The sequence below is a fragment of the Orycteropus afer genome, unplaced genomic scaffold (genome assembly GCF_000298275.1).
Source record: "Orycteropus afer afer isolate SDZICR_OR568_19922 unplaced genomic scaffold, OryAfe1.0 scaffold00037, whole genome shotgun sequence".
NCBI lineage: Eukaryota > Metazoa > Chordata > Mammalia > Tubulidentata > Orycteropodidae > Orycteropus > Orycteropus afer.
This window is the reverse complement of record NW_006921624.1, coordinates 14141971-14155442: the sequence shown is the minus strand read 5'-3', so window position 1 is coordinate 14155442 and position 13472 is coordinate 14141971. Positions and strand designations below refer to the sequence as shown.

The window sequence follows — 13472 nt, the reverse complement described above, 5'->3', positions numbered from 1 at the left end:
CCGTCTACTCTGCAATACACGGAGTCGTCACTGAGTCAGACCATCAAAGTTACAGCCAGTAAGACTCCATGTCTACTCTGCAATACACGGAGTCGCCACTGAGTCAGAATGGGCTTGATGGCTACTAAGAACCACTACCACCTTGGCAGACGAAACCTCAGTGCAGTGGGTGGGGATGGGGAAAGACATGTATACTTACTGGACTTCCTGTAAGTTGTTCACTAAGGGAGTTAGATTTGGCACGAAGAGTTGCCTCCCTGAAAGCAAATAAAACATATCTTGAGATAAAAACATAGCCCATAATCAAAACTCAAGATTAAACTAAGTAAACATACAGCTTTTGAAAATATTTGTCAATTTAATGGCTATAAAAACACAATTTTCACTCTTCCTTAGTTTGCATAATCTTTGAATGCTAGTCAAGATGAACAATTTTCTATCAAAATATTTATTTGGAATAAAGAAGACAAAGAAGAGTTGATGCTTTTGAGTTGTGGTGTTGGTGAAGAATACTGACAGTACCATGGACTGCTAAAAGAACTAACAAATCTATCCTGGAATAAGTGCAACTGGAATGCTCCTTGAGAAGTGAGAATGGCCAAACTTCATCTCACCTACTTTGGTTATGTCAGAAGGGACCATTCTCCGGAGAAGGATATCACGCCTGGTAAAGTGGAGGGTCAACAAAAAAGAGGAAGGCCCTCAACAAGATGGACTGACACAGTGGCTGCAACAATGGTCTGAGAGCCAGGTTTGTGAGGCTGGCACAGGACTGGGCAGTGTTTTGTTCTGTTGTACATAAGGTCACCATGAGTTGGAGACGACGTGACGGCACCTAACAACAACAACAAACAACATTTATTCACATATTTTTCTTGGGTATGTATTTTATATTTATGCCCTTTGTCCAATTTTCTTGCTGTTTTCTGGAAATTATTATGTATATATCTTAGTACTTTTATGTTGCTTCTGTTAGGTGTTGCTGAGTTGATTCTGACTCACGGCGATACTGCGTCCAACAGAAAAAAACCCTGCCTGGTCCTGCACCATCCTCACAATTGTTGCTATGCTTGAGCCCATTGTTGTAGCCACCGTGTCAATTCCTCTCATTGAGGATCTTTCCCTCTTTTCTCTGACACCATTTTACTAAGCATGATATCCTTCTCTAGGGACTGGTACCCTCTAACAACATGGCCAAAGTATGTGAGATGAAATCTGATCATTCTCACTTTTAAGGAGCATTCCAGCTACACTTCTTCCAGGGCAAATTTGTTCGTTCTTCTGGCAATCCATGGTATTTTCAGTAATCTTCACTAACACCACAATTCAAAGGCATCAATTCTTCTTCAGTCTTCCTTATTCACTATCAAGCTTTCACATGCATATAAGGCAACTAAAAATAACACGGCTTGGGTTGGGCCCACCTTAGTCTTCACAGTGACATCTTTGCTCTTCAAACTTTAAAGAAGTCTTTTGCAGCAGATTTGCCCAGTGCAATATGACATCTGATTTCTGGATAGCTGCTTCCATGGGTGGTGATTGTGGGTCCAAGTAAAAGGAAATCCCTGACAACTTCAATCTTCTCTCCATTTATTGTGATGCTGCTTATCGGTCCAGTTGTGAGCATTTCTATTTTCTTTATGTTGAGCTGTAATGCATATTGAACACTGTAGTCTTTGATGTTCATCAGGAAGTGCTTCATTTTCAGCAAGTAAGGTTGTGTCATCTGCATATCGCAGGTTGTTAATGAGTCTTCCTCCAATCCTGATGCCACATTCTTCTTCATGTAGTCCAGCTTCTCGGATCATGTGCTCAGTATACAGATTGAATAAGTATGGTGAAAGGATATGACTCTGACGCACACCCTTCTTGATTTTAAACCATGCAGTATACCCTTGCTCTGTTCAAACAATTGCCTCTTGGTCTATGTAACGGTTCCTCATGAGCACAATTAAGTGTTCTGGAATTCCCATTCTTCAAATGTTATCCATAATTTATTATGATCCACAGAGTCAAATGCCTTTTGTATAGTCAGTAAAACACAGGTAAACATCTTTCTGGTATACTTTTCTTTCAACTAAGATTTGTCTGACATAAGCAATGATACCCTTCATTCCATATCATCTTCTGAATCCAGCTTGCATTTTTGAAGTTCACTATCAATAGACTACTGCAACCATTTTGAATTATCTTCAGCAAAATTTCATTTGTGTGTGATATTAATGATATTGTTCAGTAATTTCCACATTCTGTTGAATCACCTTTCTTTGGAATGGGCACAAATATGGATCTCTTACAGTTGGCTAGCCAGGTACCTGTCCTCTAAATTTCCTGGTATAGATGAGTAAGCGCCTCCAGCACTGCATTCATTTGTTGAAACATCTCAATGGGTATTCTGTCAATTTCTGAAGCCTTATTTTTCACCAGTTTCTTCAGTGAAGCTTAGACTTCTTCCCTCCATACCATTGGTTCTTGATCACATGCTACCTCCTTAAGTGGTTGGATGTCGACCAACTCTTTTTGGTACAGTGACTGTGTATTCCTTCCATCTTCTTTTGATGCTTTCTATACTGTTCAATATTTTCCCCATAGAATCCTTTAATATCGCAACTTGAGGCTTGACTTTTCTCTTCAGTTCTTTCAGCTTGAGAAATGTCAAGCGTGTTCTTCCCTTTTGGTTTTCTAATTCCAGGTCTTTGCACATTTCATTATAATACTTTACTGTGTCTTCTAGAGCTGTTCTTTGAAATCTATTCAGCTCTTTTATTTAATCAACTTTTCCATTTGCTTTAGCTACTCTCTGTTTAAAAGCAAGTTTCAGAGTCTATTCTATTTGGTCTTTTCTTCCTTTTCTGTCTTCTAATAACCATTTGCTTTCTTCATTTATGATTATTCTTGATATTATCCCACAAGTTGTCTGGTCTTTGATCATTGGAATCAAGGTCATATTTTGGTTCCCATGGATTTGTTTTAATTTTCTTCAGCTTCAACTTGGACTTCCATATGAGCAATTGATGGTCTGTTCCACGGTCAGCTCCTGGCCTTATTTTGACTAATGATGTTAAGCTTCTCCATTGTCTCTTTCCTAGTAGCTCTGATGATGTAGTGTGTAAGGCATTTGACTGCTAACCAGAAGGCTGGCAGTTCAATCCCACCAGCCACTCCTTAGAAGAAAGGTTGGGCAACCTACTTCTGTGATACTGCCTTGGAAACACAAGAAGGGGTCGCTATGAGTCAGATCTGACTCAGTGGCAGTGTGTTTAGTGTGTATTGTTTCTTTCCACAGATGTAGTCAACCTGAGTTTTGTGTATTCCATCTGATGAGGTCCATATGCATAGTCACCATTTATATTGCTGAAAAAGGGTATTTGTAATGAATAAATTGTTGGTCTTGCAAAATTCTATCATGTGATCTCCAGGATCATTTCTATCGCCAAAGCCGTATTTTACAACTACTGATGTTTCTTCGTTTTCAACTTTTGCACTCCGATCACCAGTAATTATGAGTACATCCTGACTGTATGTTTGGTCATGTACTTTTACAGAATATAAATATTAATCACTTATCAGAGAAACCTGATGCAAATATTTTCCTTCATCCAATTTTTCTTTCAGTTATTTAAAATTATTTTAGTTCTCAACTATATCTCTATTTCCAAGTACCTCTAAAAATCACTTTCATGAACAATAAAAGGTAGACAGAACCTCAGTATCTTACCCTGATTTAAAAGGCACCAGTGTGGGTGGTGACAGAGCAGGATCAGCAGAGAGGCTGTCAGCACCAGGTGTGGGAGACGGGGCCGCAGAATCTCGAGAACCAACACTGTGCCCATCAGAGCCAGAATCTCTGGCAAACTTCACCTGGAAAAGATCCACCACAGCTAGAAGAGACTATATAAAAGATACTCTTCCCACTTTACTCTCCTTTCTTTTTATTTATTCTTTATTAAACAAGTCATTATTACTTGTTCATTGTAGGAAAACTAGAAAATGTTGGGATAAGAAGAAAGAAAACAAGATAATAATAACCTGAAATTAAAGTGCCAAGCAGTAACATTTTTAGAATTTCAGATATATTATTTCACATTTTCTGAGATATACTCATACACATATTCATACATCCATATACACACACACATACATATATACATATACATACATATACACACCATACATACATATACCTACTCCTTGCTTATCAACATGGTTAGGTTCCAAAGACCAGTTTGTTAAGTGAAAGTCAACATTATGCAAAAATGCAGCCAAATAAAAGACAGGCATATGAGTTGAACATTTACCTGAGGTAGACACAGTCCTTGGAGAGAATAATCATGGGAGAAAGAAGGGCTGCTTATGCACAGGGAGATAGCTTAGGGGGCAGGAGTGCATGGAGGGATGGACACTGGGAAGAGGTAACTATGGGGAGGAAGTGGGGAGGAAGTGGGAGGAGAGCTGTTGCACTGTGGTAAACTGTGGTCAATGTCATGGACAAAGTGTATGTGAACTGCTGTATGGAAAGTGAATTTGCTCTGTAAATTTTCACCCAAATCACAACAAAAAAAAAAAAAAAAAGAAAAAGAAAGCATAGATTACTAGATGCCACCTCCAGAAGTAAAAAAAAAAAAGAAAAAAAAACATTATGCAAAAATGGGGGATGATGACATCACTACATAAATGTATGTATATAGAGAGAGAGATTAAAAAAACAATTCTATTGCCACCAAAGTCAATTCAGACTCATAGCAACCCAAAGGACACAGGACAACTGCCCCTAGGGTTTCCAAGGCTATAAATCTTTACAGAAGCAGACTGCCTCATCTTTCTCCTGCATAGCGGCTAGTAGAACTACTAACCTGTCAGTCTGCAGTCTAGCACTTTAACCACTTTACCACAAGTGATATATATATATACAAAACAAACCCATTGCCATTAAATCAATTTCAATTCATAGAGATTCTTATTGGGTTTACAAGGCTGTAAATCTTTACATAAGTAGATTGCCTCATCTTCCTCCTGTGGAGCAGCTGGTGGGTTTGAACCACCAACCTTCTGGTTAGCTGCCAAATGCCTTACTCACTATGCCAACAGAGCTCTGTTACATATACACATATATACATATATACATATAGAAAGAAAGATGTAAGACTGCATGCACAAACACAAGCACACACATGAGAGAAACCACACTATCCATACTGTTCTGTAACTCACTTCTACCATTTAACAATAGATTTTGGATATTCTTTAAAATGTCTACATAATAGTCTTCTGCATGAAAAAAAAAAAACATTATTTAACCTATCTATTAATGATGGACATTCAGCTTGTTTCCAGTTTTTTATTATCACAAAAAATGTAACAGAGGAAGGAAGAAAAGGTATCTTTACATACATATGTGAATATAGTGACAGGATAAATGTAGTATGGAATCACTAATTACACTGGGCATGAATCACTACTTTATGGACAAAATAAAAAATGTGGAGAAGTAATATGCTCTAATTCACAATCTCTTCTAGACTCTGTATAGAGAACCAAGAAGAACATAAAGTTGTTGCTCTTTCCACCATTTCTACTTAAAAAACAAAATAAAACTATGTCTTCAGAATCTGATTTTCAACAATAATTATTTATTCATTCTACTTAATTAGCAAAGGAGCTCTGGTGGCATAGTGCCTAAGGCATTTGACTGCTAACCAGAAGGCTGGCAATTCAAACCCACCAGCCACTCCTCGGAAGGAAGATTGGGCAATCTACTTCAGTAAAGATTTACTACCTTGGAGACCCAAAGGGCATCACTATGAGTCACAATCGACTCGATGGCAGTGAGTTTCACTTTTTTTTTAAATTAGCAAAGGGGTACTCAGAGGACCACCAAACGACACAGCACAGTTTCACTCACCCGCCTAACCTCCACCTCGAACACCAGGATTGAGTCCGTGGCTTGAGTCCATCCTATTACTCCTTCGGAGCCGGCAGCACAGGATGGAGGGATAATGAGCAGCCGCTTCCCTCCTTTTTTCATGCCCAGCATTCCATCCTCCCAGGCCTTTAGGAATCAGAAAAGGTGAAAACTCATCAGACACAGATCTCCTTATAAGACAAAGTCATGTGCAGGATCATCAGGCTCCACTCAACCATCCATTCAGGTTTAGACAGCACCTCTATAGGCCAAGCTCAAGGCCAAGCTCAACTATCGCCCATTTGTAAAAGCTGACAGATCTGGGGTTGGATGACATATATTTATCTTATATGATGGCAAAAAATGGGAGGAGAAAAGGAACGGCAACACAAGTCATCATTCATTAAGCACAGTTTCCAGGTATTGTCCTAAGTGTTTTACACATATTATTCTGCTTACCATATTTTGATACAAATAATATGCACATTCTACATTTATTTTTGGCCAACCATGCCCCACCCCATATGTTCCTAAGCACACTGTGCTATTTTTTTTTTTTTTTTTTAATGTTGCCCTAAAAAAAATGAGCAAATCGTGCTTACAAAAATATCTCATGGGAAAGAGGGCACAGCTGGCAAAAAAAAAAAAAAAGAATGTACACATTATCTCCTAGTTTTAAAAGGAAAAAACACTGCATCAAGTCGATTCAGACTCACAACCCTATAGGACAGAGTAGAACTGCCCCATAGGGTTTCTAAGGCTGTGAAGACAGGAGCAGACTGTTTTATCTTTCTCCCACAGAGTGACTGTTGAGTTCGAACCACTGAACTTTTGGTTAGCAGACGAACGCTTTCACCACTATACCATGAGAGAGAGGCCTTTATCCCCATTTTACAGATGAGAGAATTGAGGCCTGGGGAAGTTAACTAGCCCAAGAATATACAGTTAGTAAGCTAAGTCAAAATTCACACTAGAGCTCTCTAGTTTCAAGGGCCATGCCCTTAACTGCTATGATCTATAGGAAAATTCTGGGAAAGAAGTCATAGGGGAAATTTTTGGCCACATAGGTGATGCATACTCACAATGCATCAATGTGTCCTGATACTGTGGTACCACACATGTGTAAAATACTCTTTATTTGATAAAATACCCACACAGTTAGTAATGGTAAATTCGCAATTTGAGCCCAGTCCTTGGATTCCAATTCCAGTGCTCCTCCTCCTATGTCCCAGTTATTTCTCACAACGATTGGGAAGCGCTGACTGAAAGTACCCCAGAGAAGGAAAATCAACCTATTACGACACACGTCAGGAAGCAGCAGTTCCACCTCTTCCCCCTATGAGGCTATATCCAACTCACAGTGCCCCTTCCTTGGGTTTCTGAGGCAATATCTCTACAGAAGTAGATTGCCCAGTCTTCCTTCTGAGGAGTGGTTGGTGGGTTTGAACCACCAGCCTTCTGGTTAGCAGTCAAATGCCTTAGGCACTATGCCACTAGAGCTTCTCTATTAGGCTATAGGAAGAATACTTCTCTCAGGGTCACAGGATGAAAAACAAAGGGCAGGGCTAAAGAAATGTATACAACTTCACCATATCATCTTACAGGTAAAAATCTCTCAAATGTAGGTAACATACCACATTTTTTGCCTCCTACTTTCCAACCAAACCTTTCCAGACTTGGAAGGTATAAATAACCAGGTTGGAAAATTCACAAAATTTAACCTAAATTATGTCTACTGCAATTGACACAACTATGTAACCAAACATATAAGCCTTTACCTTGATGACTTTTCCTGATCCTAATTTCAGACGAAGTAGCTTGTCTTTGTTTGCAGTAGAGTCAAAAACCTGCAATTTCATCAGTAAAATAAGTCAACAAATTAGAAAGATTAAAAAAAAAAAGATGATATTCAACTAATCACATACCAGCATAGTACTTCTGGAACAGGACGTGTCAAATATATTGGAAAAAGTGCTCTGAAGGGACCTGAAAAGACAGGACCACATCGTGGTTCAAAAAACCCAAACTCGCTACCACTGAGTTGATTCTGACTCATAACAAGCCCCACTGGGTTTCCAAGGTTGCAAATCATGGAAGTAGATTGCCCAACCTTCCTTCTGCAGAGTGGCTAGTGGGTTTGAACCGCCAATCTTGTGGTTAGCAGTCAAATGCCTTAGGCACTGTGCCACCACAGCTCCTACATCATGGCTAGAGGGTGATGTTATATGGAATATCTCTGAGACAATGGTGTTTCAGATTTAGAAAAAAATTAGTGCACTTCTACCACATTGTATTTAAAAACATTTCTTTAAAAAAAAAAATTATTGTGATTTGGGTGACAGTTTACAGAGCAAATTCATTTTCCATACAGCATTTCACACACATTTTGCTTCATCACATGGACTGCAATTCCCCACAATGTAACAGCTCTCTTTCTACTTCCTCCCTATAGTTACCTCTTTCCTGTGTCCTTCCCTCCCATACACTACCACCTCCTGAGCTATCTCCCATGCAAACATTGCCCTTCTATTCTCCCACAGCTCCAAGGAGTTTATCTACCTGATGTAAATGTTCACTCCATATGTCTGTCTATTGTTTCGTGGAAGCCATAGGAGTGAATTCAGTTCCAGACCTGAACTGTAACTAGGTGCCATAGTCTCAGAGGTCTCACCAGGTTCTGTTAGACCAGTAAACCTGGTCTTCTTTTTACGATTTTGAGTTTTGTTCCACATTATTCTCCCACTCTATCCAGGATCTCCTGCACTGATTCCTTTTTGAGTGGTTGACAGTGGTAGCTGGGCACCACCTAGTTCTTCTGGTCTCATGGTCATATAGGCTGAGGTTCACCTGGTCCACTAGTCTCTTGGACTAATTGTTTCCATGCAACTTTGGTTTTTTCATTCTTCTTTGCTCTGGATGAGGAGAGACTCATCACTGCATCTAGATGACTGCCTACAAGATTTTAAGACCCTAGTTGCTACTCACCAAAGTGGGATGTAGAACAATGTTTTTATGTAGTATGTTATGCCAACTGAGCTTGATGTCCCCTGCAACCATGGTCCCAAGCCCACAGGTCCAACTATTGCTCCTTCAGGGTTGCTGGCTGTGGACAAGAAGCTACCACAACCCTGCTCCTTGTTAGTTAAAAGCATTTCTTATGCATTATATGAGGTGAACATTTGCATTAGGTAGATACACTCATTGGAGAGATCAATTGTGGGAGAAGAGAAGGGCTGTGTATGCACAAGAAGACAGCTCAGGGAGCAGGAGTGCATGGAGGGAATGACACAGGGAAGAGGGAACTATAAGGAGGAGCTGTTGCACTTTGGTAAATTGTAGTCAATGTCATGAGACAAAGTGCCTATGAGCTGCTGAATAGAAAGTGAATTTGCTCTGTAAATTTTCATCCAAACCACAATTTAAAAAAAAAAAAAAGCATTTCTTGTCTATAAAGAATTTCCAAATCAATTATCTCATTTGATGCTGACACTAACTGTCAAATAAGCAGGGTAAAACCATTAACCTCACTTCACAAATGGCAAAGCAAAAACTTAAGAGCTCCAATGAATTGCTGTTCTTGTTGTTGGGTGCCATCAAGTCAGCTCTGACTCATAGCAACCCCATGGACAACAGAACAAAACACTGCCTGGTACTTGCTATCTTCATAATCGTTGCTATGCTTGAGCCCATCATTGCAGCCACTGTGAAAACCCATCTTATTTTGGGTCTTCCCCTTTTTTGCTTATCCTGTATTTCACTAAGCATGATATCCTTCTCCAGAGAATAGTCCCATCTGCCAACATGACCAAGTACAAGAGAGACAAATTCTGGCCATTCTTGCTTATAAGGAGCATTCTGGCTATACTCTCTTCAGAACAGATTTGTTCATTCTTCTAGCAGTCGATGATATATTCAATATTCTTCTCCAAAACCACAATTCAAATACATCAGTTCTTCTGAGGTCTTCCTTATTCAGTGTCCAGCTCTCACATTCCTATGAGGAGACTGAAAATACCATGGCTTGGGTCAGATGCACCTTAGTCTTCAAAGTGACATCTTTGATCTTCAACACTTTAAAGTGGCAGCAGATTTGCCCAGTGCAATGTGACGTCTCATTTCCTGACTGTTGCTTCCATGGGTGTTGACTGTGAATTCAAGGAAAATGCGTTATTTGAAAACTTCAATCTTTTCTCCATTTATTGTGATGTTGCTTACTGGTCTAGTTGTGAGGACTTTTGTTTTCTTTATTGTTGAAGTGCAATCCATACTGAAGGCTGTAGTCTTTGATGCTCATTAGTAAATGCTTCAAGTCATCTTCATTTTCAGCAAGCAAGGCTGTGTCATCTGCATATCTGTTGTTGTCAGGTGCTGTTAAGTCATCTCTGACTCATAGTGACCCTATGCACAGCAGAACGAAACACGGCCCAGTCCTGAGCAAGCTCCACGATACTTGAGTCCATCACTGCTGCTACCATGTCAATCCACCTCAGTGAGGGCCTTCCCCTCTTTTGTCGACCCTCCACCTTACCAAGGGAAGGTAAGGTAATTCCTCCTCCAGGGAACGGTCTCTTCTGACGACATGACCACAGTATGTGAGATGAAGTCTGGCCATTCTTGCCTCCAAGAAACATTCTAGCTGCACTTCCTCCAGGACAAACCTGTTAGTTCTTTTAGCAGTCCATGGTACTTTCAGCGTTCTTTGCCAACACCACAGCTCAAAAGCATCAATTCTTCTTCGGTCTTCCTTATTCACTGTCCAGCTCTCACCTGCATATGAGGCAACTGAAAATATCATGGCTTGCGTCAGGTGCACCTTAGTCCTCAAGGAGACATCTTTGCTCTTCAGCACTTGAAAGAGGTCTTTTGCAGCTGATTTGCCCAGTGATATACATTGACTGATGTCCTGACTGCTGCTTCCATTGGTGTCGATTGTAGTACCAAGCAATGTGAAGTCTTTGACAATTTCAATATTTTCTCCATTTATCATAATGCTGCTTATAGGAGCAGTTGTAAGGATTTTTGTTTCTTTATATTGAGATGTAATTCATACTGCAGACTGTATTCTTCAATCTTCATCAGTAAGTACTTCAAGTCATCCTCACTTTCAGCAAGAAAAGTTGTGTTATCAGCATATCGCAGGTTGTTAATGCTTCTTCCTCCAATCTTAATGCCACATTCTTCTTCATATAGTCCACCTTCTCGGATTATTTGCTCAGCATACAGATTGAATAAGTATGGTGAAAGGACACAACCCTGACGCACTTCCTTCCTGATTTTAAACCATGTAGTGTTCCTTCTTCTGTTTGAATGACAGCCTCCTGGTCTATGTACAGGTTCCTCATGAGCACATATAAGTGTTCTGAAACTCTCATTCTTCCCAATGCTTACAATAATTTTTTATGATCCACACAGTCAAATGCTTTTGCATAGTCAGGTAAACATCTTTCTGGTATTCTTTGCTTTCAGGCAAGATCCATCTGACATTGGTAATGATATCCCTCGATCCATGTCCTCTTCAAAATCCAGCTTGTTTCTGGCAGTTCCTTGTCAATATACTGCTGAAACTGTTTTTCAGCTTGCATCTGATATTAATGATATTGTTTGATAATTTCCACATTCTGTGGGATCACCTTTATTTGGAATGGTACAAATATGGATCTCTTCCAGTTGGTTGGCCAGGTAGATGTGTTCCAAATTTGACTTAATCAAGGTCAAATCAGGATGAAATTGGGACTTGAATCCACATTTTTTAAACTCACAGTCTAAAGCTCTGTCTTTCTATCATACTGCTTCTGAGAGTTTATCAATATTAAAACACAAAAAGCCCAACATACTTACAAAATATGGATAACAATGCAAAGAATGGGAATTCCAGAGCACTTAATTGTGCTCATGAAGAAACTTTACATACACCAAGAAGCTGTAATTCCAATAGAACAAAGAGATATTGCATGGTTTGAATCAGGAAAGGTGTGTGTCAGGGTAGTATCCTTTCACCATACTTTTTCAATCTGTATGCTGAGCAAATCATCCAAGAAGCTGGACCACATGAAGAATGTGGTATCAGGATCTAAGGGAGACTCATCAACAATCTGTTATATGCAGATGGCACAACCTTGCTTGCTGAAAGTGAAAATAACTTGAAGTACTTATTGATGAAGATCAGACTACAGCCTTCAGTATGGATTACACTTAATGTAAGAAAACAAAAGCCCTCACAAATGGACCAATAAGCAATATCACGATAAACAGAGAAAAGATCGAAGCTGTCAAGGATATCATTTTCCTTGGATTCATAATCAACACCCATGGAAGCAGCACTCAAAGAAATCAAGCAACATATTTCACTGGGCAAATCTGCTGCAGAAGACCTCTTTAAAGGTCATAAAACAAAAGAAGTCACTCTGAAGACTAAGGTATGCATCACCCAAGCCATGGTATTTTCAATTGCTCCATATAGTCTGTGGAAGCAATACTGGCAATCTACTTAAAAGTATTTCTTTTAACGATTGACCACCTCAGAAACACAATGAGGGTTGCTAGGAGTCAGAATCGATTCAATGGCAGTGGATTTGGGTTTTTTGGTCATACACAGGTGAAAGCTGGACAATGAATAAGGAAGACTGAAGAAGCATTGATGCTTTTGAATTAAGGTGTTGGTGAAGAATATTGAATATAATATGGACTTCCAGAAGAATGAATAAATGTGTCTTAGAAAATGCACAGCCAGAAATAATCTTGGAAGAGAGGATGGCGAGACTTCATCTCATATACTTTGGACAGGGTTCAAGAGGGGCCAGTCCCTGCAGAAGACATCATACTTGGTAAAAGAAAGGGTCAGCTAAAAAGAGGAAGATCTTCAATGAGATGAATTGACACAGTGGCTGCAGCAATTGGCTCAAGCATAGCAAAGACCGTAACAATGCTGCAGGACCAGTCAGTGTTGTTGTATATAGGTTTCTGTGAGTCGGAAGTGACTCGATGTCACCTAACAATAACAACTATAAGAAAGAGATTAGAGAAACAACTGTGAGAAAGATCTAAAAAGAAGTTTTAAGACCTAATCTCGTAAGAAAATATTCATGTTTACAGCTAGTATATAGATGTAAGAGGAGCTCTAGTGGTATAGTGCCTAAGGCATTTGACTGCTAACCAGAATGCTGGTGGTTCAAACCACCAGCCACTCCTCGGAAGAAAGACTGGGCAATCTTCCGCAGTGATACCACCTTGGAAACCCAAGGAGGGGTCACTATGAGTCAGACCTGACTCGATGGCAGTGAATTTTGAGAGATTTAAGACCAAGGCTTCAAATGGGTTCATTCTGGTTTAACCCTTGCTGAGATTTTCCACATCCACCCCAAGTAAACTGAATCAGAATCTTCAGTTTATCAAGATCCTCAGATGATTCTTATTTATACACCTGAAGCTATTAGAATCACCTGGGATGTATAGTAGCGCTGACAAGGGGCAAGGTTGTGGTCACTGCTTGGTCACAGCCAGCTACCCAGAGGGACCGAGTAGTTGAACCTGCAGGCTTGAGACCATAGTCACAGGGGACATCAAGCTCAAT

The 13472-nt window shown here is 39.8% G+C and overlaps 1 protein-coding gene across 1 annotated transcript in view; it reads right to left on the bottom strand.

Annotated features, from left to right (window-relative positions):
* FKBP15 (FKBP prolyl isomerase family member 15) overlaps positions 1 to 13472 on the bottom strand; it is a 91183-nt gene that overhangs the window by 35825 nt on the left and 41886 nt on the right. The window contains exons 8-11 of the mRNA XM_007936765.2: positions 7681 to 7749; positions 5903 to 6049; positions 3719 to 3861; positions 200 to 257 (exon numbers count right to left, since the gene is read on the bottom strand). Coding sequence (XP_007934956.1) covers positions 200 to 257; positions 3719 to 3861; positions 5903 to 6049; positions 7681 to 7749 — 417 coding nt within the window. The remainder of the gene's footprint in view (positions 1 to 199; positions 258 to 3718; positions 3862 to 5902; positions 6050 to 7680; positions 7750 to 13472) is intronic.